At 38.7% G+C, this 27177-nt stretch overlaps 1 protein-coding gene across 2 annotated transcripts in view; it reads left to right on the top strand.

Moving 5' to 3' along the window:
• The window catches only part of LOC148367015 (ephrin type-A receptor 6-like), a 97758-nt gene that overhangs the window by 8780 nt on the left and 61801 nt on the right, over positions 1 to 27177 (top strand). The window contains exons 3-7 of one of the 2 annotated variants that reach the window (XM_088333803.1): positions 6244 to 6308; positions 16210 to 16338; positions 18063 to 18212; positions 18279 to 18440; positions 19451 to 19679. In XM_088333803.1, the coding sequence (XP_088189929.1) occupies positions 6244 to 6308; positions 16210 to 16338; positions 18063 to 18212; positions 18279 to 18440; positions 19451 to 19679 (735 nt within the window). Of the gene's footprint in view, positions 1 to 6243; positions 6309 to 15200; positions 16138 to 16209; positions 16339 to 18062; positions 18213 to 18278; positions 18441 to 19450; positions 19680 to 27177 lie in introns of those variants that run through there. The other variant, XM_088333804.1, reaches the window with a different exon arrangement.

Here is a 27177-nt window from a genome sequence, read left to right as displayed (position 1 = left end):
GTGCCACTACCCTGGAACCAATCAGAGAACTGCTATCCATTTCCTGGGCGCTGATTGGAGCAAGCCGCATGAATCGTTTTACATGACGAGTGACAAACGAATAACCCTGTATACATGATGTTACCAAGCAATCCGATCAGCGAGGCATGTCATTACACTAATAGATGTTGCTATCGCATTTAAATTTGGACAAAAACATTTGTCACTTAGCAAAATGAACGAAGTTCCATGCTTGTTTGCGCTCACTGTTTTCAATTTTTGCATTTAAATGGCTTGCTAAAGCCAAGACTTGCATTACATATGAATGAATGCAGCTTTGACCATATAACGACGTTTGTTTCTCAACTTTTTCTGAGCCGAACCCCCTTTTTACATTGAAAAATCATTAGGAACAGTGTCTGTCTAAAATGTTTAAAGATTAATTCCTGAGGGCGATAAAAATAAATATTATTTCACTTCACTTTTCAAGCTTGAATTATCATGTTGCCTAAGTTGACAGTTTAAAGTTTGTTTTTATCATGTGTGGTCACCGTGGCTAATGAGATAACACAGCTTATTCCTTTTAGTCAATTTTTATCTAATTTTATATTTTTACTCAAAGTAAACCTGTTTTGCTGTAGTTTATGGTGTTTCTGTATGTAGAAAAAAAAAAACCATAATGCTTCAAATGAGCTAAAATGATCAATTCCAGTGGAACCAACATCTTATTTTACCACAATCTCTTTTTTGTTCAGTTTTTGTTCTATGATGAATTAAAAAAAAAATAAAATCAGGAAAATGCGATGCAAGATTTTCACCTTATTTGAGGTATTTTATTTTTGCAGGGAAACTTTAAACAGCTTCTTGACAAAGAAAAAGGTCATCAATGTACTGTATTTCCTGTATTACCTCATGAGCAGCTAATCATTATAGAAAAAGAGAATAAAATTGTAATCCGCTACCATACTGAAATGAACGAATGTTTTTGCAATGATAAAATTGGGCAATATTCTGCAGCACAATAGACAAGGTTCCATGGAAAACTGGTTCAACATCACTGATATAGACATATAACCCTGTAGACTTACACTATATATGGATGTATAAAACTGTTGTATCCACTATATATGAACTGAAACATTTTCGCAGTGAGGGCAGAAAATAAAACGGAAATGCCCCAGAGAAATCAACCAATACACATGAGGCTTTTTTGATGAGCTAGCCAAAGTTTGCACGTATCATCTGTCTCTACTACAAGTGGAGTATTCTTGACATCTGTTCACTTTGCTTTGCAGCATAAAAATATTGCAGATGAGGGAAACTCCACACAAATAAACAAATTCTTAGATTTATGCTATTTAATCTTGTTCATACTTTGCATAAATTCACTTAACACAAGTGGTTATAGAACGGATTAACCGTGAAAATAGAGTTATGTTTACACAGCTACTTAGTAATAACACAGACATGAGTAAACTATATGTGAATACAAATTGTATGACCCTACGTGATGAACATAATATTTTCATTCCTTTTGACGATGCAGGTGTAAAAATGTGTCATGTGTCATTAAGCAAACTTGATTTTTTATGCCAAATCACGAAGTAATTACAATGTCTATTTGCTCTTCCCTTTATTTGATTATACAGCTGATTGCTTTTGGTTTCGGTCCAAGACACTTCCACCAGGAAGAATAACAAATACAATACTATTTACAGTGAATAAAAATACAAAACATCAGCATTGTTGATTTATTGTAGGGCATAGTCAGTTAAGGAAAAACGTTATTACTATTTGCACTTAACTAAAAGCAAAGCAATGTGAGTGGAAATTATTTCAAAGGATTTCATTGTGCAAAAATGTAATTAGAAAATATGTTGTATACACGCTTTGTTCTATAATGCCAAGAAAAGCACTTGAAATGAAATATAGCGAGATTGCGAGTGTTAGATTCGCACTAGAAAATGTTTATATTAGGATGCATGATAACAATGGTTTCCCATTGATTATCATAACCAATAAAATTGTGCTTATGCAGAGGAATATTGATTAATAAATAACAGGATGCTATATTTAGAGGAAAAAAACACAAGCAAAAACCAATTATTTTTCTGTGTATCTTTTTTTGTTTGTTAACAATTTCGTTGACATTAAATGCTATGGTAAACAGGTCTATTGTTGGAGACACTAGAACTTGACTTTATCAATGAATTGATCAATAATTTTTTTGTTTCCCAGTAATAACTATTATTACAAAGTAGGAGCACCATCACACTAACAGATATTGCTGAAAATGTTCATTATGTGAAAGTACATCTCGTTCATTCATAAAGCAAAACAAAACTTGGCTAAGAAAAAAAAGTTATCACTCATTTTTGTCAATTGGCAATAGCTCAGCTGTTCATACTAGTAGCTAGAATAAATCAAAATAAATGCTGATGCAGATGACTTTAATGACTGTGACGTCATATTTGGCCATTAACGATAGGATAACTATTGGCTAGTGATGGAAAAATGAAGCCCCATAAAGCAGTCAAGCCGTGCAGGGAAATGCTTCACACACACCTAGGTGCTTCAAGATTATTTATTTCGTCGATTATGCTACCATATGGACAGAGAGATATATAACATTTTAAGAATACAATATATATATATATATATATATATATATATATATATATATATATATATATATATATATATATATATATATATATATATATATATATATATATATATATATATATATATATATATATATATATATATATATATATATATATATATATATGTATGTATGTATGTATGTATGTATGTATGTATATATGTATAGTGTTTTAACATGATTTTTTTTCTGTGTTACTTTGTCTATAGTTGTGCTTGTGCACAATAAAAATGTAAAATACGGATGTAAAATAAAGTACTTATTCTTTTTTATTTAAGTTAAACTGCACTCAAACCTAGCAAATCACTGCCTGAATCAGTCACATGATACACCGGCTTTACGGAGCGGCAAACATCACTGCTTAACACACACTTCGACTCGCGGTCCAGGAACCTTTCTTTTAAAAAAGGTTCATGGATTCGAACCAAGCACTACATCACTACTTTTTGCCCGATCATTCTGTATCACTAGTTTTTATGTGTCCTCACATATAAGTTTTGTGGTGTTGCTTCAAAAACCCTCCAACACTTCTTAGTGAATCACAATTCTATACTGTTCAATTCAATTCAAAAAAGTGATTCTTTGATAATGTTGAATTAACCTAATGTTAAACGAACACTAATGGTTATGTACACAAATGAACACACTTTCCTCATAAAGTTATCCAAACTGAAATTGCTCCAATTAAATGCTCTTATGGTGATTGATTATAATGCACTGTACTTTATTGCCTGTATTTTATATATCGCCATAATTAAATTGATTTTAACTCTTGTACGCAGTGTTGTGTTGAGGTGCTACACTATATTACCAGTTACAGTGCAGTCATAATGAATCAATTACCAAAAACAAATCTCATCAGTGTGAGTATTCAATATCTACAAAATGGACTTTCAGGTGATTGCAATAGCCTAATTTGCAAAGGCTATTTGCGGCAATGACCTGAAAGAAATAGAATGTTTGTAATTTGGCGTGATTGTCACTGTAAATGCTTAAAAGCGAACACTTGTAGACTCTTATGCTGCTTTGCAATTTCCGACTTTTGTCCAAGTACCGATCTCATATGCAGTCCAGAGTGGCTTCGTACATTTTGCACTGACATGAATAGATTTATTTTTAGCAGGACGGATTCCGCTGCGTCTCTCTCAGACGCAAGCGGCGGCTTTCTGCAGTCCTCCACCGCAGATGGCTGTGGAATGTCTTTTTTTCAGTTGCATTTGTCTACTCGGATTAAATCTGATTGAAAGAGTCAAGCAGAATTGAAATGAATGTCTTTAAATTGATTTCAAGAGAATCTCTTGTTGAATGACAGTTAGAGGACATTCTTTAAGCAGTTCTTTTCTTGAAATTCAGTTTTTTATAGTTGTAGACCGTGAGTGGTTACTCAACTCACTGCCTGCTTGCACCTTTTAACGTTGAACCTTTCAGCATTAGTGGGTAGTACATGTGTTTACATAGACTTTGAACTTTAAGGTGAGGTGTGTCGTTTGAGGTGTCCTTAAAAAGTTAAAAGTATTATATTTTATCTTTTAAGTATGTGTTAATGATACCCAACTCATTTTGAAGAGCCATTTTTCCCCACTGCCCCTATCTGCTTTTATCTTAACTTTACCAATGCTTTGCCGGGACTCGCAACACATCAGGTAGATGGGGAGTAGGTTGGAGAGTGACTCTAGGCTTGTCATTGCTGTTTTTATTAAGGGTAGCAAGAAAATATTAAATGTAAGAAAAGGCCAGTTTCAAATACAGTCAAAAGTTGCGGCTGAAATATGCAAATACTCATGACTGATCCGACTGAGGCTGCGATTATGACTTCAGGCTAGGAGATGGCGGCAGAGAGTAACAGATTTTCGAATTCCGGACAGCACCCTTTAGTATGGACCGGATTCGTGATGCGGATCGGCTTGAAGCATTTGTGGAAACTTGGGCGATAGTACAGGGACGCTAGCAAAATACTTTGGTTGATGATTTTTTTTTAATTCAATTATATTTTTTTTGACAAGAAAAAACTTGGTATGAATTTTGCAGGAAACATTCGGAAAGGAATTTACTCCCTAAGTATTTGTTACATTTTTATTATTAATTATGTTTGTATTTGCATTACTTGGATTACTTTTTCAATGTATCCAACTGTAGTACAATATTACTTATTATTTCCCACAATAGCATCACTGGACATAACTTTGGCATTGAAAAGAAGACTAACTTGAATTGAGTTGCGATGCTAATAATTATCGAAATTTGACCATTGTATTACGTGCTATTGATTTGACTAAAAGTATCTGATATATATATAGGCTTTCGTTAAGCAAAACTGTCAGCATTTACCGTATATTCCTCACTATATTCCTAAAATCTTTACCTTTACCAAAAATTCAAAAGTGTGACCTTAAATCTGATGCGTTTTATTGGGCAGAAATTACGGTAGGTTGTGATTTAACATTTTAAAAACATAATTTGAAAATTGAAAACTCATAATTACAATCATACACTACTACATTCATTAAAGAGATTGTTTCATAAATTTTAAAGGGGAAACCACGTTTCATATTGCAAGTTTATGGCGTATGAAAAAATGATTGTGAGGAATTTTTGTAATTTTTCAAATATTCAGAAAAAGGCTATTTTTTAAAGTGCGCCTTGTTATCCAATGCACTTCATATTCTAGAAAATCCATATACAGATTCCAAAGTTCTTTTTTAATACTAGACTACCCTTGAAACTTTATGAGTTTTAGTTTTTTGCGTAATCAAAGAATGAAAATAATTATATTTTTTTGCAATTTTGTAAGTAACTCAAATTCTAAAAATGAGTGAGTATGTCTTATCTAGAATGTCTTTTATGTATGTATTTTTTTCCTGGAATTTACAGTATGTCCATTAGTTTTGCTCTAAAGAGCGCTTAGTGAGTCATGTGCTGCTGACTCGTCTTCTCCATATAAAAACGAAGGTGTTTTTCAACACAAATTTGAAAAAAATAAGTACATTCCGCACTTCACAAAATAAACAATCCTCTGCTCATTTTAAGTTTATTCGATCTAATTTTAAGATATTTAATCTTATTTTTCTGGTAAATAGGAACATTTATACTTAAAATGTGGACATTCTTTCTTTTTTAGTATTGGGTGGATTGTTGTTTTAGTGTTTTTTTTCTTATCTGTCTAGAATATATTTCTCAAAACCACCAAAATGATCTGCCTTCTCCTAGATTAAATGTTTCTTTTTTATGGATGTTAACGATATATTTTTAACCCCCTTTTTTTTTTTTTTTTTCAGATTTCTCCCCCTTTCCAATCTAGAACAACCCCCTCAACCTATTTGTAGGGAAGTTCTCACCTCCCTGACTTTCTTTGAGGTGTCGTTTTGAGTTGTGTTGTCCTAGACCTTCAAAATAGGCGTTATTTCACCCTTGGTTGAATTTGTTAAGACCGTTCCGATTCGTTCTCCCGCTCATTGACAGCTTGATAAGTATTGTCTATTCTCTTGCCCATTTTGCCGTTTCCATTTTGCTTCTCTTTTACTTCATCACGCGAGCTTTTTCGGTTTGTCGTTCCCGCCTTCCCATCTTGCGTGACTTTCTCGCTGTTCTGCTCTTTCCAGTGATTCTCTTGGACACCACAGCGGTGCTGGGGGAACTGGACTGGAAAACCTATCCTATCAATGGGGTGAGTGACATGAGTGTGAACAGAACTTTTTATTTAGAATAGAATAGAATTGTCTTTATGTTATTGATCATGAATTAGTGTATGTGGTTTACAACAATATTAGAAGAAAAACTTGTACCGTAATATCCGGACTCCATAACGCACCTAATTGTAAGCCGCACCCAGGACATTTTTGAAAGAAAAATCATTTTGTACTTACATAATCCACACTTGTAAATGATGTTAATGGTCTGCATTTATATAGCGCTTTTCAAGTCAATGAAGACCTCCCAAAGCGCTTTACGGTTTGCTTCACACTTTTCTCATTTACACACTAACTAGCCGAAAGCAGCGTCAGCTATGCAAGGCAACTACCTGCTATCGGGGCCATTAGGGATTCAGTGTCTTGCCCAAGTACACTTCGACATATAACATGGAGGACAAGCGCTCTACCTACTGAGCTAATGCCGCCCCTTGACTATAAGCCGCATGTCCCCACATCGAAACATGAGATATTTACAAAGAAAGATGGCACACAGAAAGAGTTTTAATAATATACGTAACCTTAACTCTTAAACACGGGCTACCCGCAGGCCGCCGGACTTTTGATAAACGAATATATGGCTGTACGATATCACCAGTCACCCTAAATATGTCATGCCACATATTGTTGGAATGCTCAAAGCTTTCAAAATATTCTCATCAGAGAACTATCCCTATCAGTCTAAAAACAAGACACCCGAAAACTATAAAGCACCGGCGTATTAAAAAACTATTGAAAAAAACTTTGTAATGCCTATATGTAACTCACCAATTTCATCCCCTGGCTAACTTCAACTTCTTTGAATATCCACGAAAATGGCTTCATTACAAGGACAATTCATAGAATCCAACTGTGTAAAACATTTATTTCAAAACACACGATAATGTCGACAGATAAACAGTCGAGTCAAGTCAAGTCATGTTTATTTGTATAGCCCTTAATCACAAAAAATCAAAGGGCTGCACAGACCACAGATTAATGATAAATAAATAGAAATCTGCCTTAAATTTCCAGATCAAGTCATACGCAATATTTTACTTTTTGAATTTTGTGTACATTTCTGTAACTAATATAGGTTATTTTTGCACTTCTGAATCAGAAAATAGCATCAGTTTCTCTCCATCAGCCAATAGGGAGCTCCAGAGAGATGTATGCGGCTCCAGAGCCACTCGTTGCAGACCCCCAGGCGATTATAATGAGGTGAAAATATGGAGACAAATTAGCGCAGTGTGGCGCCCTCTAAGGGGATGAGTAAACTTACATCAAGAGCCGACCAAATATCCAGATATGAAGGTGACCTTCCTTCACTTCTCAAGCAATACTTGAGATGAAAAATTTGACCGTTATCACATGTCATATCATCTATCTCTGAACCGCAGATCTTATGAATAAAAATCTATTAGGTATTGATGCAATGCAGCATTCAGCAAGCCAGGTTAGATTCAGCTGATTCCAGAGATATTGCAGAGTTGATGATATTTATCTTTTGGCATTTTCTTCTCAACATCTGTATATAAATGTCTAATAAAGTGTGTACTCATTAGGTCAAGGGTTTAATTCCAACTACCGAGGCCTTCCCGTGTGAAGTTTGCATGTTCTACCCGTGCCTGCTTGGGTTTCCTCTGGCCACTCCAGTTTCCTCCCACGTTCCAAAAACATGCTTGTCAGGGTAATTGGCCAGTCCAAATTGTTTCTAGGTGTGGATGAGCAAGTGAGTTATCTGTCTCTGTGTGCCCTGCGACTGGCTGGAAACCAGTTCAGGGTGCCCCCTGCCCACTGCCTGAAGATAATTGGGATGGGCTCCCGCACCCCCACGACCATACTGAGGATAAGCGGCGCATAAAATGGATGGCAAAAGTTTCGTCTGCTGATTTGAATTCTTATTTTAACTCAATTTTCACTAGTTTCCCAGTAATATTTATACTTGAAATGAACAAATTCATCTGATACAGCAGATGTAAGTAATCTTGCTGATTTTTTACTATTTTCATTTATTTTAAGTAATTATTTCAATAATAAAATATTTTTTAAATAGCAAAATTCTCTTCTACCAATATAATTTCACTTAAAAACATGACTATTTTACTTGCGTTATTACAATTTTGAACAAAATAATGCAATTTGACATGGAAAAAGTCATAAAAGTACAACATGACAAAACAAATGTTATACTATAATACATTGAACACATTCTAATCAGAAACATGATTTGCAAACTGGTGAATTGAGTTTCAGCACTACTTTTGGGTGTGGACATATTTACACTTTTGTTACAATCAATCTATAACTTATTCTTTAGGTTTGAGGAGTAATTAGTTATGTTTTGAAAGGATAAGGATATAAGAAATCTTTGCAAAAAGAGCTGTTGCACCATCATTTTATACAGAATAGGCAATATTTTAGACCTGATAAAACCAGGTCTATTTTGTGGTGCAAGTGGTGATTTTGGTCTATTTGATTGAATCAAAGGAGGGTAAATTCTAAAGCGTGTGGTAGATTCTTAAAAAGTTAGTAATGTCACTGACCAGAACGGACACAGGACTCAATTGCATGTGTTTCTCAGATTTTATTGAAAGAGAGTGAGAGTAAGGCTTGCTTGATTGCTTAATCCGAGGACTGGCGGAGAGCGGGAGCGAGCAAGGCGGGAGTGACACTTCCGTGTCGGAAGAAGACAGGCGGGAATGGCAAGTCGTTTGACCAGGGCTGGAGATCATAGGCGATGTTGAGTTCTTAATAGTGGTCGTAGGCAGGCGGCAGGCAAAACAGGCGTAGTCAGGTTCAGAAACGGGTCGAAAAACGGGAATCAGGCAGGAAACAGGTTTTAACAGGGACGGAGTCGGACGCTCACTGAGTGAAACACAACAGCTCGCAACGATCTGACAAAGTTTGAACTGAAGTCGGGGGATTAAGAAGGGTGTGGCCACCAATCAGCTTGTCCGGGCTGTTGGTGCCAATCAAGCAGCCACTGGTGTTCCAAATAGGGCAATTATGACAAGTAAATGAAACAGTTAATAAATGGATACAAAATCTGGAAAATATTTATTAAGGGGACATACAGGGATCAACGTTGGTACAAAGCAGGCTTGAATTGCAGACTGTTTTCAATTTTGTTGCTTTAGCGACTCTTTTTCAGCTTGAGTATTTTAATAGAAATGAAGGGAGCTGTTTCGATTTAATGATAGTCCATCCAACAATATTTTAGGGTGAGCCACGTAGTCCCGAGATGTCAGACAGACCCATATGTAGGACACAAGTAGACGTAAAATGGGGATTTGATTAAACACCAATACAGGGTGTTTATTCAAGAAACAAACAATAAAACCCCTTCACTAATGGTAAGGGAGAGTGGAACCGGAACTGCTGAGGAGAGAAGACTCGAGAGGGGATCTAGGTTGGGGAAAATCTTGAAAATGAGACTAACGAGATGGTTGGAGTGGTAGGTCTTTAGACGAGGACGAAAAACTTGGGAGGAAGACTCAAGAGGGAAACCAGAGAAGGGATCTTTAGGTGACAAGAATCTTGAAGAGGAAACTTATAAGATGATCATTGGATTGGCAGGTCCCTGAGTGGATGAACTTGGAATGAGAAGAAAACTGAAGGATGAAGTGTTGAGAGGAGAAGCTTGTCGTCTTGGCTAATGAATGTCTTGAGCAAGAATCAAAACGAATAAGCGTCATGTGTCACGGATTGGCGTGGTGGCGTGGAAGGTGACCGGACCAGAACGGAGGCAGGAGGCATGAAGGGAGAACTCAAATGCGTTGACGATCCATAAGTTTCATTTAATAAAATAAAAGTCGCCCAATACTCCGGGGCAAAACAGAACAATACAGAGTTCCTCCGGCACGAACTCAACAGGACATGGCATAACAGACTAAAACAGGACAAGGCATAACGGACCGGGATTGTGAATAATGAGTAAAGAGTAGTAATGAACCCGCAACGGCAGAGCCCACAATGCAGCCTTAAAAACAGACCCACAATTAGTGGAACTGCTTTCAGCTGTTGCCCAGAGGGCGGGGCAGACTGGTCACCAAGGCGACCGTGACAGAGCCCCCCTCTTAAGGGACAGCACCCGAGGTCCCAAAAAAGAAAAAATTACAACCTCACGCCCCGGAATGTTGACGCTCGCGATTGGGGCAACCCCGCTCCCTCCTCCGAACATGCAGGAACGGGGAGAGGCAGGCGCCATCTGCGTCGGGCGGATCGGAATCGGCGCTCGGCAGGGAGGGGGTCTGGTGGGCAAACTGGCCAGGGGATAACAGACAGGCAAAATCAGAACAGACAAGACATGAGAGAGTCAAAATCAGAACCGGCAAAACAGGAGCAGCGGAGTCGGACTGGCACGCAGGCAGCGGAGTCGGACTGGCACGCAGGCAGCGGAGTCGGACTGGCACGCAGGCAGCGGAGTCGGACTGGCACGCAGGCAGCGGAGTCGGACTGGCACGCAGGCAGCGGAGTCGGACTGACACGCAGGCAGTGGAGTCGGACCGGCACGCAGGGGAGACTGAATAGCAGGCAGTCGGCACGGGAGTCGGGCAGGCAGGCATCAGAGTCGGAGTCGGCCCGACGGGCAGCGGAGTCGGAGTCGGCCCGACGGGCAGCGGAGTCGGAGTCGGACTTGCACGCAGGGGAGAGGGAATAGCAGGCAATCGGCACGGGAGTCGGGCAGGCAGGCGTCAATTCTTCCTGGGACCCCATTCGAGGCACAGCAAGGGCCACGACGGGCGGGGCCGTGGTTCGAACGGGCAGGGAAGGCCAACTCAGTAGGCGCCTGCCGAACTGCGCTCTCCAGCTCTCCCCAAGTCGCGCTGGGATCGTTCGCTGAGTTCTATTTGTTGGCTGGTTCATTCTGTCACGCGACGTGGTGGCGTGGAAGGTGACTGGACCAGAACGGAGGCAGGAGGCATGAGGGGAGAACTCAAATGCGTTGACGATCCATAGGTTTTATTTAATAAAATAAAAGTCGCCCAATACTCCGGGGCAAAACAGAACAATACAGAGTTCCTCCGGCACGAACTCAACAGGACATGGCATAACAGACTAAAACAGGACAAGGCATAACGGACCGGGATTGTGAATAATGAGTAAAGAGTAGTAATGAACCCGCAACGGCAGAGCCCACAATGCAGCCTTAAAAACAGACCCACAATTAGTGGAACTGCTTTCAGCTGTTGCCCAGAGGGCGGGGCAGACTGGTCACCAAGGCGACCGTGACATCATGAGGTGGGAGCCTGGAGTATTCATGATAGAGCTGGCTAATTCTGCTACTGGGGAGAACCTGGGCAGATGAAGTGTGAGAGGCACTGAAAAATGAGGTGATGCTGTCATTTCTTGGAAAATGAGAAGGACTGCAAGTGCCAAAGCATAAACATGATACTCAGAAAATACAGAAATCAAATCATAAAATGAAATAAGCGCATCTTGAAGAATAATAATTTATTCAGCTTGCTTGAAAAAGTTAAGCAAAATCATAAATTGCATTCGTTTTTCTTTTTGATAAACTTTATAAATGAAAAATTGCAAGTGTTGGCATGAAACAGGTATCTTTCTAAAATGTCACATCTATTTTAGGATGTAAAAGGACAGCTCAACACTCGGGGATTCTTTTTTTGCTCCCATTAAAGAAAAACTTAAATTCTTTGCAGCAAGGCCAGTATAAAGAAAAAACACATCGAAGTTATGTTGTGTCCACTCGTGTTGCAACAACGAACAAACTCGATTGAAAAAAATCGAAAAATCGATTGAAATAGATGATTAAAAGCGTTGGCAACTAATAAGATCATCGATTTGTTGTATCATGTGATTTATGAGCCACCAAGAATTTTTAAGGGAACAGACAGAAATATGGAGAAAAACAATCAGAAAGTAAGTATAAAATAATTAAAGTAAAAAGAAAAATAGTAATAATGACATGTTTAACTCTTTCTAAGGAGCAAATTCTTGAGCATTTATATTTTTTATATTGGCAATGTTTATCATATTCCAAAATTTAACCCCCCAAAACAAATTTGTTGACAACAGTTTTGATTTTTGATTTTTTTTTTGTCGATCTCCAAAATCTACTCAATATTAAAATGTATTTCTTTTTGGTTTTTGTTTTGTATGATAAGTCCAAATTTAATATGATGATAAGTTGGTAGGAAAAGAGTATCTCATATATTTGCAGGTGTATAGCATACATTTCTATGCATTTCTCTAAATCAAGTTAATTGACAAACACTTATAACTTTTTTATTGATCTATATCATAGAATATTTTGTTTCGTTCACTATCTTCGATCTGTCTAGGACTTCAACCTTTGAATAAATAGGAGGGAAATTAGAAATCCCCTTTATCGATTAATAGAAAAAATAATCGACTGATTAATCGCTTTAGGAATTAATCGTTAGTTGCAGCTCTAACTGTCCACCTCCTCCACGTTGTCCCTAAAAAAGCGTTAGCAACCTCATTAGAGGCTTGTCAGATAAAGTTGGCGTTAAATGGTTGAACAATAGCGCGAAAAATTCAAATCAAATCAATAATTCATTACAACTGCAGAGATTTAATGTTATTTTCATAACATTCCTCTCTTTCAAGCCTTTAGGGAGACGATGACAAATTGCGCTGTTGTAATTTAAATCTCTTTGCTATTTGCCAAGTTGAATTTTTCTCCGGTTGTTATTGATACAACTGGTGCGCTGTGCATGTGGGTGCGCTTGTGTCTCAACTAAATAGGCATATTAATTTATATGCAAACTCTCAATTAACTCATTCACTGCCTGCCTTGCTAGCATAGATATTTGTTGTCCATAGCTGTCCATGGTAGCCTAGTTAGAATGGTTCTCTTATAGCTAAAGCTGTTTATGGCACCCTAGCTAAAGTGAATCTTTGACGTCTATTGTCGCCTAAGGGAGCTTAGCTTGAATCTATCTTTGACGTTTACAGCTGTCTATGGCAGCCAAGTTAAAGTGGGTCTTTGATGTTGTCTGTGGCAGCCTAGCTAGAATGAATGTCTTACACCTATATCTGTTTATGGCAGCCTAAATCAAATGAATCTTTGAAGTTCATTGTCGTCTATGGCAGCCTAGTTTGAATGGATCTTTGACCTCTATAGCCGTCTATGGCAGACTCACTAAATTATTTGACATCTTTAGCATTTTGTGTTTTATGTCTGACATCTTTTGCATAATCAGGTTTCTGTAATTAGTGTCCAAACACAATTTTGCAAATTTAAAGTGTAATTTTTCTAGTAGATATATTAATCATTTTATCTAGTAAAATGCAAACTTGTAGACTTAACATAAAAACATTATCAAGCAGCTGGTAGATCGATGAACTATCTTACCAAAATTAATTTTTATAAATACTCATAAGTCGAGAAAGTTGTATATCTTTTACAAAGTGGAATTCGTACCTAGCAGTCGCCATCATGTTTGTTTGGCATCTTGATCTAAGCTGTGCTCATTTGGCAATATCGTGCCATCTAGTGCTCAAATAATACACGATGTACCTTTAAGATATCATATTTTATCCGAGAAACCAACAAAAATGTCTTTAAATAAGAAAGTACATTCTTAAATTGAGCAAAATTCTCTGCAAATGGGCCAAGAATTTTTTTTTCTAATGCAATATTTTACAAAAGGTTTTATTTAGAGAAAAAACATTTGGGTAAAGGATGGCCTAGAGAAATACACTGACCTGTCAGAACCCGAACAGAAGGAGGACCCGGATGAGTAACGTTTTCACACAAACTTTATTTTATGGGAATGGGGCAGTCATGCGCTCTAACATATACGCCAGTGATTCGGCGATCGCTGGGCGGAAGAAGTAAGAAAAACAGGAAGCCAGAGGCCGACGAGATCGATACCAGATACACGAGCAAACACCGGACAGACGGGGTCGATACCGTACAGGACGGGACGGATAGGTTCGATACCAGATACTGGAGACTGGAGTCAGATATCAGACAGGACGAGACAGACGGGATCGATACCGGATACTGGTGAGTGGGGCAAGATATCGGACAGCATGAGACAGGCGGGATCGATACCCGATACTGGGGACTGGAGTCAGATATCAAACAGAACGAGCTAGACAGGCTCGATACCGGACAGGATAAACAAGCAGGATACCAGTTGGAATTACATTAAAGGCTTCATTTGATGTATTTGTTCAATTGTATTCTTCGTATAATGTCACAATCCGGTGCGCTATCTTCCCCCAGAGGGCCCCAATCATGTTTGGAACTGGGCACTCCACGGATCTCCACGCACCTGTTTCCCGGGTCAACCCAACAACCTGCCTTTTAGATCAAATTCCCATTTCCCTTTTATGGACATTTTATGGATTCTTTGAGGAACCGATTTTAAATGTAGTCAATTGCTCTCTGGGCAAGTGTTTTCCCTCCAGCCTTTAAAATGGCGGTGATGAAGCACTTTTTGAAAAAGAGCAATTTAGACTTGAGCATTTTTAAAAATTACTTGGGGGGCACTCCGGTTCCTCCCACATTCCAAAAACATGCATGTCAGGTTAATTGGCCAGTTCAAATTGTTAAGAAGGTACATATGGCGTTCCCCAAGGTTTAATTCTAGCCCCAGTATTTTTGATCTGCATATGCTTCACCCTTGGGGATTGAATCAGGAAACACGGGGTCAATTTTCAAAATGTGCATTTATGCTTTTGGGGCCGGGGAGGGATGAAATTACACTGGTTTTGAAATTGGCTCCCTGTTTGTTTCAGGATCAATTTTAAGGTGACTTTACCATTTTTTTAAATATCTTAATGGTCTTGGGTCATCCTATATGTCTGATTTACTTTTATTATAACAGCCCTCGTTGAGGTTCTCTGGCCGTGGTTTGTTGACTGATCCTAGGGTGAAGATCAAAGCCTATGGTGAAGCCGCATTCAGCCACTTTGGTCCTCACTTATTGAAAAGTCTGCCGAAAGACTTCAGGTCCGTGGGGACCCTCGACATTTTTAAGAGGAGGCACAAAACCCTTTTTAATACGGCTTTTAACTGCTGTTTTTTTTGTTTTACCAAAAATATTTTACTGTGACATACTTTACTTTTTATTTCACATTTTTGTCTTTTGTTCTGCAGTTGTTTTATTTCTATTTTTACATTTCAGTGTCATTTGGGGGGGCTTATACTGGTAAGGTGTGGTTCAATAGCTGAAAATCCCGAGGCCATCTGCTGCCATCCCTATTTGTGTGGAAAATCCTCCCTCAGGTCCCATTCCTCACATAGTTAGTCCGTACCTTGCCATAATCATTTTATTTATATTACTATTTATTTCGTTTTAATTGTACATTAACCATTCTGTGTGTCTTTGTACGAGGTGTTTCAGGTTGTTAGGTGGGGAAGGGAGAGGGAATTTTATTGTCTTGTTCTACACTAAATGTTTTTATACAGCACTTTGAGTGGCAATTTATTTCCTGAAAAGTGTTTTACAAAGTAATTTGATTTTAATTCAACCGCAGCCCTTCATATATGACTGTTTGGACTTCATTCTTGGTTGGGTCATTGCTTTTTCCAAGGCACTTTCCTAGCTGCTGTTACCATCTCAGGTTTTGTTTTTGATCATAGTTCGGGTACTTTTCTAGTTTTTTTAAGACTTTTTTTTCTTTTTCTTTTAATAAATACCATCCTTGGTTGAGCAAACCTGCCTCCGGCTTTTGGTCCACCTACGACATCTTGACAGAATGACCCGACCAAAACTGGAGTCCAAACAGTACTTTAGATGGACGAGGATGATTAGGGACAGGTGCATGGAGATCCGACACGCCTGTTCCATAGTTCCAAACCAGATTGAGGTCCTCTGGGGGAAGGTAGCGCACAGGACTATGATATAGACACTCTTCCTGTCCACATATTTCTTCTATTTCTTATTTATTTTCCAGTGGGACGCAATAACAGAAATGGATGAACAGAACAGACCCATCCACACCTTCCAAGTTTGCCATGTCATGGAGCAAAACCAAAACAACTGGCTTCGTTCTGGATGGATCCTGCGGCAAGCGGCGCAGAGGGTCGGTCGCTTTACACTCTCACTTGCGTCATTTGGAGAAAGTGATGTACCGAAATAAAAATTTGGGTCTGAAACGGAAAAACTAAAATGTGAAACACTTGGCCGAAAGCCTGAAATGGATAAATAAAGGGGAAAAAAATAATTAAATGCTGCAGTCCCTCACTACTTTGCGCTTTGTACTTTGCGGCCTCAATGTATTGTGATTTGAATAATATTCCTAAATCCATTATACCTGATATCCTGTACTGCTGCACGAGAGGGCCGGCACAGCAAATTTTTGTAAGCTCGGCTTTTTTTTTTTTTTTGCCGTTCGTTCCAGCAAAAAGTAACTGCGCTCATCCCTTATCTCCCATTGCGTATTGCTGCGAGCGGGACCGGCAGAGCACACATGTATCGGGCTCTGCAGTGGGTCTTTTTTTTTTTTACATCATTTCTGCATAAAATAAACTGCACTCGTTCATCTGAGATCCATTATCCTAAAAAATAAGCAGCTGGGTCGTGCAGCCTCTCCCCCGAGTGAAAGCCAGCTTCATATGGCTCGCCTCACCTTAGGTATGACAATCACAATGTTGGTCTTTTGATGCCTTATTTCAGTTTCATTTTATTGATGCATTTTAGTTCATTTTCAGTCAAAAAATCTGTGCCACACATTCGGTGCATCCCTATTAGAAAGTTGGGATCGAGTTGGCAGTCCGAAAAACTAATCAGAGGAGCAACATCGGCTGGGTGCGTCACAGAGTGTCACATTACCATTTCATACACTCATACATACATTCATACGCGAACAGTAATTGTGTCGCTCGGAAAAAGTAAAAAATGCTGTAGGAGGAGGAAAATGTTGAAAATACAAACTCCAAGCAAAAAATATGTCAGATTATGCAAGCCTATGCTCAGAGATATTGGTTAATCAAAAACATCATTGTAAATCATAAATGGCAAAGGAAGTAATCAGTAACAACAGTTTTACTAGCCTAAGCATTTCAAGATATGACAAATTGATTATTTTTTTATATGTACAGTATTTTTGTATCCGTAAATTCAAGTGTAAAGTAATAGATAATCTTAACTTATTCATTACCATAGACTGCTTTAGACATCAAAGATCTATTTCAGCTAGGCTACTATAGATGGGGAGAAATATCAAAGGTGCATTCTGCCTTAGACTTCAGTCAAAGTCAACAATCCATTTTAGCAGAGCTGCCAGGGAATGTGTTAAAGGAGAAAGATCCTGTGATTTTATACTCTTTCACAATGAAATACTGCAAAACTGAAAATAAATTACCATCTGTTGGACAAAAAAACAACACGTGAAAAGAGAAAATATCTTAAAATAAGAAAAAGTACTAAAAATTAGAATAACTTTCTGCCAACAGAGTAAGACTTTGTTTTTTGTATTGCAGTAAAGTATGCACCCAATCTTGGAGGTCAAAATTGTGCTTGATTTTTTTTTCTAAAAGAGCTCAGTGTTTCTCACATAAGATCATTTGTTATACCATCATTGCCTCCATTGTTTTTTTTCATCTTTTGAGTCTTGATTTGTCATTGGAGCTAAAAATGACATTAAAGGTGTTTTAGTGAAAAATCCAAGACTCCTGAAAAGTCTCATATCGGTCAATCAGTCGATACTCAATTGCGTGTATGCATTTTTTTCATCATTTTAAAATGCTCCAAAACGACGAAGCAGTTAGTAATATCCTTCAATAGGATCTTTGCATTTTCTGTTAGGTATATGTAGAGCTTCGGTTCACTTTGAGGGACTGCAACTCCATTCCATGGGTGTCGGGGACCTGCAAGGAAACCTTCAACCTCTTCTACCTGCAGGCGAATGAGCCATTGCTCTCATCGACACGTTTTCGGGCTGCTGACTATGCCAAGGTCAGAATCCTCAATATTCCAGTGTGAAAAACCCTGAATGATCTCATAAAGTATTTGTGATATAAGGTGGACACCATTGCGGCAGATGAGAGTTTCACCCAGACGGATCTCGGTGATCGGGTTCTGCGTCTTAACACTGAAATCCGGGAGGTGGGGCCATTAGCCCAGAGAGGTTTCTACTTGGCCTTCCAAGATGTTGGAGCTTGTATTGCTCTTGTCTCCGTCAAGGTCAGGAAAATATTTCTTACCACTAACATGTGTATATTTCTCCCCCTACTTATTTACCTTTTTAAAGATAATCTAAATTTATTCACTAAGCAGCTGGTAGATTGTTATGCTCGTTTTGGGTTGAGGAAGGAAGGGGCGGTAGGTGGGCGGTAGGTGGGCGGTAGGGCGGCGGCAGTCCTAAGTCGAAGTCAGAAGTTTAAACGTAGTGCGGTTGTGAAATCGCAAAGCACTGCGCTTTTTTTTAAGGTTTTGTAGTGATTGATGGAGTTTTGGACAACCACAATTGTTACTGTTCGAGTTTTAAAAGCACCGACCAATCAGAGGCAAGCTTTAAGAACAGCACAAGCCAATAAACGCGATTCAAAGTTTGCAAGCACCACACCCACCGTGTGAGCTCATTGAGTGTCATGCCAGACTCAGTAAATATAGTCCCACAGTCAACAAACGAGAAGGAAATGAAGCTTGCCCCGAAGAAGGGCGGTACATCACTTGTTTGGACCTTTTTTGGTTTTGACAAAGCGGACGTGGATCAGAAGAAAACACCCGCTTCAGAATTTATTTTCGCGTAGTCGCCAAAGTTTGGGAACCATTGTGCTAGATAAAGATAAAACATTGTTCCGCCCTGCTTTATTCCTGGACCCTGGCTATTTCAGCTGAAAATGAAAATCTCCATTCTGATCCCTGATTATATTATATTATTATATTATTTTTAAAATTGTATTTTGAAGATCCAACTTAAAGCTGTCAAAAAAAGACAAATTAAGATAGAGAAGACTAGTCATCGGTGCATGGTTGACCATCAAGCTACACTGCAAAAAATAAAGTCTTTGTCAATTTGGATTTTCATTTGAAGTTATTTTGTTTCTTGAAAAAAAGGAAAAAAAACAATAAGCAAAATTGCAAATATCAAAACTCTTAATGTTTTGTTGTTTTTCTCAAGGTTGGTAAAATAAGTCCGACAACTGATGTGACTATTTTCTTTTCGTGACCTACCAAATTCAACTTTTTAGGTGTTTTTCAAACGCTGCCCATCAACTCGGCGCAATCTGGCAGTTTTTCCAGACACTGTGCCGCATAGAGATTCTTCCTCGCTGGTGGAGGTTAAGGGCGCCTGTGTAGAAAACGCAGAAGAGAAAGACACGCCAAAATTGTACTGCGGAGCTGATGGAGATTGGTTGGTGCCACTCGGTCACTGCATGTGTAGCATCGGCCACGAGGAGATGGATGGATACTGCCAAGGTAAGAGCTTGTTTTTTTCTATTGTCCTTGGATTGTTTGTCCTACTCTTAAAATAAGAGTTGTTGTTTTTGCCTATTTTTCTTACTAGCCAATACATGAAGTATCATACCCATGTTAATTTAAAAGAAGGTAGGGAAACTATCTTTTACCCAGTATTGTCATGGACCAGGACGGACACTCGGATCCAATTGCGTCAGTTTCAGAGTTTTTATTGACAAGGATCGTTGGTACAGGCTTGGGACGTCGGCTCTTGCTGGTCAAAAGCTTCTTCAGGCGGAACGGCAGCTCCGTGATGAAAAGCGTAAGGTGCAACGTAGCGGGTAAGTCGGTGGCCGGGGCGGGAGAGTAGATCGTAAAACTTGTAACAGAAATAGGTCAGGCAACGAGAGGCAGGCATGAATCAGGCAAGAGAAATCGTGGGTACCTTGTATGTTGGAGTCACACTCAGACATACGAGGAGTACACTCGAACGTCCATCTCTGGACGCTGACAGCTTAAGTGGGGAACACCATCCAATCGGGAAGCGCATTCCAGCGCGCCAGATGATTACCCCAGGTGGCTCCACTTAGGTAATCACGAAACCTTATAATCCCTATCTAAGTTTGCTGTCATGTTTGTCTGGCATCTTCTTTGCTGTGCTTTTGCACAATACAGTACCATCTAGTGGTCAAATATTACATACTGGGGCTTTAAACCAGGTTTATTTTAATTATTTTCTCTACAAGTCTATTTTTAATGTTAGCTCCAACATGACGAATAAAAGCCCCATCTTTTCTCAGCCCTACATGAAAAAATAAGATACTGACCTCTTCCAATAAAACATGTTCATGTTGTTTTTTATCTTCTGGTTAACTACTTAAGTACAACAATTGTATATAGTTTTATTTAATTTAAAAAAATGATTTCATATTTGTATGGCCTAATCTCCTTATTGGGAAGAGATGCTATTAATGATCACTTCTTAATTATTCCATAGTAGAATAATAAATCATATTTTTTCCTGTGTTAAACATAATACACAATCAATTGATCAGAATTTAGTTAGTCAAAAGTTGTTGTCATCAAAACCAACTTTGGTCAGTGTTGCTTCCAACAAACACATTGCAGTGCAGATGACTGCATTACACGCTTTTTTTGAAAGAGAAAATTGAACACAAAGAAACATTAAAGCAATAACCTTCTATCACATTAAGAGACCTCACTGGTCTTCTTGCTCTTCCTCGAGAGCGACTTAAATAAACGACCTGTCCCAAAGGCTCTTCCCTGGCAATTTCACCTCACATCATATTATCTTTTATTCCTTCTTCGTTTACTTTCCTTTCAATCTCTTGCTTTTCCTTTTACATGATTCTTGTTTCTTGCCCTATTTTATCTACATTTACATTGTTATCTTAAAATACCAACATTTAGCACTAGGAGTAGCTGATCTTGAAAAAAAATATCAACTTACATTTTTCAATATAAAATCACAATCTCGATTTTATCAATATTCTTCCCCTCAAAAATATTTTAGAACTAATTAGCACATAGGGCGGCATGGCGGCTGAGTGGTTAGTGCATCCGCGGCACAGTTCTAAGGTGATGGGATCAAATCCAGCCATCAGACTTCCTGTGCGGAGTTTGCATGTTCTCCCCGTGCTTGCGTGGGTTTTCTTCTTCGTTCCGAAGACATGCATATCAGCTTAATTGGCAAGTCCAAATTGTCCCTTTGAATGAGCGACTGAGTTGTCAGTCTCTGTAGCCTTTCGACTGGCTGGCAACCAGTTCTGCCTGAAGATAGCTGGGATGGGCTGCAGCATCCTCCAACCCTACTGAGAATAAGCAGTGCAGATAATGGATGGATGGATAATTGGCACATTTCGAAACAAATTCCTCTGAAGTCTAGTCAATATATTGAAGAATATGTGACATTCTAGGAAATATTTCTACTTTGTAAAATAAGTTTTATTTAAATTGTTTATTTTTTTTTTTCATAATTAAACAGTATGCATTAATGCAAAGACACTAGCATTAGACTTAGTCCTTCCAGCATTTGTAGTTAGCGTTTGCTCTAGCGGCTAAAGCAAAATGATGCAATTTGCCAATGCACCATGCAGTTGTGTCAGCAAAATTATATGCTAAAACCAGTGACTTAAATATTTTTGAGATCACAATCTTCTTTGTGTTTTATGTCATATCTGTAAATCAGTATGTCAATATTCGCATTTGTCCAAATTAGGGCTGCAACAACGAATCAATAAAATTGATTAAAATAAATTGTTACAAGTGTTGGCAATGACTTACTTTATCGATTTGTTGTATTGCGCAAATCATGCGCAACTCGGTACGTCGCGGCGCCATTGATATCACACACAGCGCGAGTCAGCGAGCATAACACCGAGGTGGAGTGCGAACTAAGGCACCATTTTCAAATGCTACGTTCAATTCAACTCATGAAACATGACGGACACGAAGAAAACAGTTCGACCAAGGTCTGTAAAAGCGTGGGAGCATTCCACACTTCACAAAACGAATAAGTGCGTCACTTGCACTCTTTAAAAAAGTCATATGCCACGAGAGCACCACAATAGTAAGGCAGCAATCATAACCAAAACATGGAGTCACCGACAAGGATGAAGGGAGCTCAGTAGAAGGGTAAGTCAGTTATTTGTTTATATCCGTTTGTTGTCTGCGTTTTAGAGAGTGCAAAGATAACTTTCATCTGGTAGCTAGCTGATGTTACCGTTTTTTAGCTGATTAAAGGCTGCGCGTGTGTGTGAGATTCTTTTAACCTCAGTTAAATTATCTCAAGTAGTGTTTAATTGTGCTTTATATAAAAACACTCAACTTTCACACAATGGTGGTTAGATTAAGCATCAAGTTTTAAATTTCGGGCAAAGTCCGAGTGATGAAGTGAGAAACGTAACGTTAGTTTCTGGTCGCTTGCTTTATGTGCTAGCGTGTCTGTGTGAGTGGGACACTTTTTATATCAGTTCAATGAAATAATTAAGTTTATTTGGGCACAGCACAAAAAAGCACAAACCATTAATTAACAAAAGGGGACAACAAGTTATTTGCACCAAACACACAGAAAAAAATCAGCTGAACAATACAATATTATCATAAACATGAGACCAGAGGGCTTAGGGGTAAGCAGTGTTTAATTGCGCTTTATAAAAAAGCTCAACTTGCTCACAATGGTGTTTATAAGTTTAAGATTAAGCATCAATTTTTACTTTTCTGGCAGAGTCAGAATGATTATTGTGTCCTTGTGAATTGTGCCATAATAATAATAATACTATACGTTATTATCTCAATATAAAACAGCAAACAGTGAGTCTTCATGATGAGAAAGACATCATGCACATCACAGCAAGCATTTGTCATTCACATGCTCACATGTTTGCATTACAATGAAAAGTTCTCAAAAAAAGAAAAGTGAGTGAGTTAGTGAGCAAAGGTGATAGTTGTTAATTTTTGCTTGTTAATGTTGAAATTAATGTTACTGGGTTTTCACATCTGTGTTTATTTCTTGCTCCAAAAGCTCATGTCCCTTTATACAACAAAAATATAATGTTTTGCACTTTTTCGAAGGCTAACTTATACATTTGCAGGTGTATAGCGTTGGTTTGTAAATAATTTTATTATTGTTAAGGTATTTGAACAACACTTGGAATTTAAATGTTGATACGTGTCACTGGGTTTTCAGATTTGCAATGATTTCTTGTTCCAAAAGTTCATATCTCTTAAACAGCAAAAATGCTTTTTTTTTTGCACTAAATAAAAAAAGGATATATTTGCAGGTGTATACGAACATTTGTAAGTATTTTGTTTGTTATTTGATGAACACTGACTCTTTAATTGTTTAATTTTGTCTGTTTTGTGCATTATTTTCTTATTTGTCCACAACATTTCAATATTTGAATAAAGAAGAGACAATTAAGAGACAATTTATCGACTATTAAAAAAAAAAAATGTCAGATTGATCAATTATTAAAATAATTGTTAATTGGAGCCCAAGGCCAAATTATTATCAGAGTTTCCATTAACACATATTAATCAATAATGCAAAGACACAAGCTTTAGCAGCAAGCTTTACCTTCCACACTTCCAGCTTTTGTAGTTTGTGGCACCGCTAAATTAATTGGCATTAGCTGTTAAAGTGGTGCTAGTGGCTAAAGTGAAGCTATCCGCAAAAGCAATGCTATTTGTTAAAGCGTCTAGAGGTTATTTTGCTACAACTTTTAATTTCTTTCCCTACGATTTAATATTGTCTAGTAGCTCTCCTCTATGTAGTACTATGTCAAGAATAGCATTCTTTTGAACTTTTTATATCATGACTTGCTAATGAGGATTTTTGTTGACTCAATTTGGTGGTTAGCATGCTTTTTTTTATTATCAAATTTTGCTAAATTAAACATTAATGCAACTACACTAGGATTATTGGCTTGCAACTCCATTCACAACTCTAGCATTACTGTAGTAGTTAGCCTTTGTGACACAGCTAAATTCATTAGTATGAACTACCAAGGCAGCACGGCGGCGCAGTGGTTAGCGCGTGTGCGGCACAGTTCTAAGGTCTTGGGAACCTCCTGTGTGGGTTCGAAAAATCCACGAACTCCACAGGAAGTCCGGTGACTTCCTGTGCGGAGTTTGTATGTTCTCCCTGTGCTTGCGTGGGTTTCCTCCAGGCACTCCGGTTTCCTCCCACATTCCAAAGACATGCATTTCAGGTGGATTGGCCGGTCTAATGGTCCCTAGGTGTGAATGAGCGAGCAAGTTGTCTGTCCCTGTGTGCCCTGCGATTGGCTGGCAACCAGTTCAGGGTGTCTCCTCCCCACTGCCCGATGATTGCTGGGATGGGCTCCAGCACCCCCGCGACCCTACTGAGGATAAGCAGTGCAGCTAATGTGATGAGATGAGATGAACTACCAAAGTGATGCAAGCGGTTAAAGCTAAGCTAGAATTCAAAGTGATGCAATTCGCTAATGTTGCTAGTAGTTTTATTCGTGAAAACATGCGCTCAGTCCAGGAAACTGACTGCCAGAACTTTATAGTTTTTTACAACACAATCTTGTTCAAATCTTTTATTATTCCATCTGGATCAATACTAGTCACAGTCAAGGTGTTTGAAATTTTTTTTTTTAATTAATGCCAAGAACTAACACCCACGAACAATAATTATGAGACCAGAAAACGCTGATAAATACCACCAGGTTTCTGCAAAAGGCTTTTTGGGATGCAGAACCCTAATTAGTTGTATCAGCATTACTTAATGTGCCCCGAGAGTCAGGCGAAAAGTTTACCACAGCTGTTGGCTCGCTCTGGATCGTCGCTGGCCTGGTTTCGCAATTAGTGCAAACAGAGTGAGGGGCTCGCTGGCTAATTGCCTTCATTTGTTAGTTCGGCTGCTAATTTAGCTTGTCCTTTCCAGAAGTCCCCTAACCCTCTTTTTCATTTATAAGGCTCATACATACTGTAGTAATGAAGGCATGCGGTAAATTAAGACGCCCAGTATGCTTACAGTTGAGGTGTGCATGGTGTCATTTATTTCACGCTGAAAGAAGAGTCTCTGGAGGCTTAGTTGAAATTCAGACACAGACTTTTTGGTAATACTGTATTTCCTCGCCATCTCACTGTTCGACTTTCGGGGATTTTTTGTATTAATAATTTCCACAAAAAAATGTGTATTTTTTGGGGACTGGAGCTGGGGGGGCTCCGCCCTGCTTTATTCCTGGACCCTGGCTATTTCAGCTGCAAATGAAAATCTCCATTCTGATCCGTGTATACATTGTTTTGGAACCTCTAACCCTTACCTCTCCACTTTCCTTAAACCTAAACCGAGACCCACTCTAACCTGTTATCCCGAAACGCTAAGCCTTAACCCCTTAACATAACCTAAACATACCCCCTACCCCCTCTAAAACCCAAGCCCTAACCATAACCTCTAACCCAGGGATCAACTACTCAAAATGATAACAGAGCCATAATGGATCCAAAAACAAAGAAAAAAATATCAAATGATTCTTTAATATTAAATATTCTTTTTTAATATTTTTAAAGCATTGGAAAATATTTGGAAACGTTGAGTTATCTTTGTCCACAAAAAAAATGTTTCCCTCAACCATTTTCCAACACTTCTGAAAAAGCTCCTGGGAGCCACTAGAGCGTTGCTAAAAAGCTCCATGCAGCTCTAGAATTCACCGGGGATAATACATTGCAGCGGCAAGTGTGCTGTTCATTTTACCTTCCACACATGACTCAAATTTGCTCTCTTGGGCCCGTCTCTAAGTAATAGTCGACTGGGGATAATGGATTGCAGCCAAAACAGTGCAGTTAATTTCAGCTGAGACACAATAGCTCCCCTTAACGGCCCAAACTAAAACAACAAAGCTCTCTGCTGGACCCTGGTCTCAGCAATAGTCGACCCAGGGATAATGGATTGCAGCCACAATCGTACATTTATTTTAGGCAGCCAGAACGGCACGCTGCCCAACAAAAGCAATTTGGAATTGGGGGATAATGGACTGCAATTGCATGAGTGGCCTTCATTTTAAGTAAAAAATTATGACAAAAAAAGAGCTGCCAGGCCTGACAACAGTGCGATCTGCTGGTCCTGCTCGCAGCAATATGCAATCGGGGGTAACAAATCACGGAACCTTTTTCAACCCGTGATTCACTTAGGCCAAGACGTAAAAAGCCTGAAGTATGCAGGGATTACAGTACAGTATGTGGTTCATTCATCACATAGATTCAATTGATTTGTGTGGTTATGGACCCGATTGACCGCGTAACTCGAGGAAATACCATACAGCAACCACATTTAAGAAGAACTATTGGTCATTAACACAAGCCCATATGTAGGACAAGCGTTAATATCTTACTTGTTATCAACTCCTTTTCTTCTTTGTAACTTCTGTGTATTCATGACACTTAAAAGTGTGGTTAAACATTGCGCTCGCCTGTCACAAGCTATCACCGGTGAGACGAGAGATGGTGCCCTACATTTATCCTCCTCTTTGCGTGCCCGCCCCCCGCTGACAGTAGTTTGACATTCCCTTTGGTATCGGAGTTGCACCACAGCCGAGGAAATCTCCACAGACATTTCACTCAACTGGACAATCATTCAAGTAGGATCAAGTCATCAAAGCCCTTGTAAAGTTACGGTAAATTACGTTGGCATAAAAGTAAAAAATAAATATTTAATTATGCTGAAGCTTTTCAGATACATGTATACGGTACTTATTATTAATAATTGAATGATAAAAATATTTTTCCCCATTGCCAGTTAATTTTGCTTCAATTTTCCATACAGTTTTATTTAAAAAAACTAAATGAACCGGAACAGGAAGAGAACCTAAATGTGTGACGTTTCTCACACAAGCCTTTTATTTTATGGGAAATGGGGAGTTATGCAGCAGTCTGGCGTGGAATGACAGGAAGCCAAGACCTACGAGATCGATACCAGTTGACCGAGCAGATATCGGACAGATGGGGTCGATACCGGACAGGACGGGTC

The sequence above is a fragment of the Urocampus carinirostris genome, chromosome 4 (genome assembly GCF_059441175.1).
Source record: "Urocampus carinirostris isolate Australia breed hairy pipefish chromosome 4, RoL_Ucar_1.0, whole genome shotgun sequence".
Classification (NCBI taxonomy): domain Eukaryota; kingdom Metazoa; phylum Chordata; class Actinopteri; order Syngnathiformes; family Syngnathidae; genus Urocampus; species Urocampus carinirostris.
Note: the sequence above shows the minus strand (reverse complement) of the source record. Positions and strands in the feature narration are given on the sequence as shown.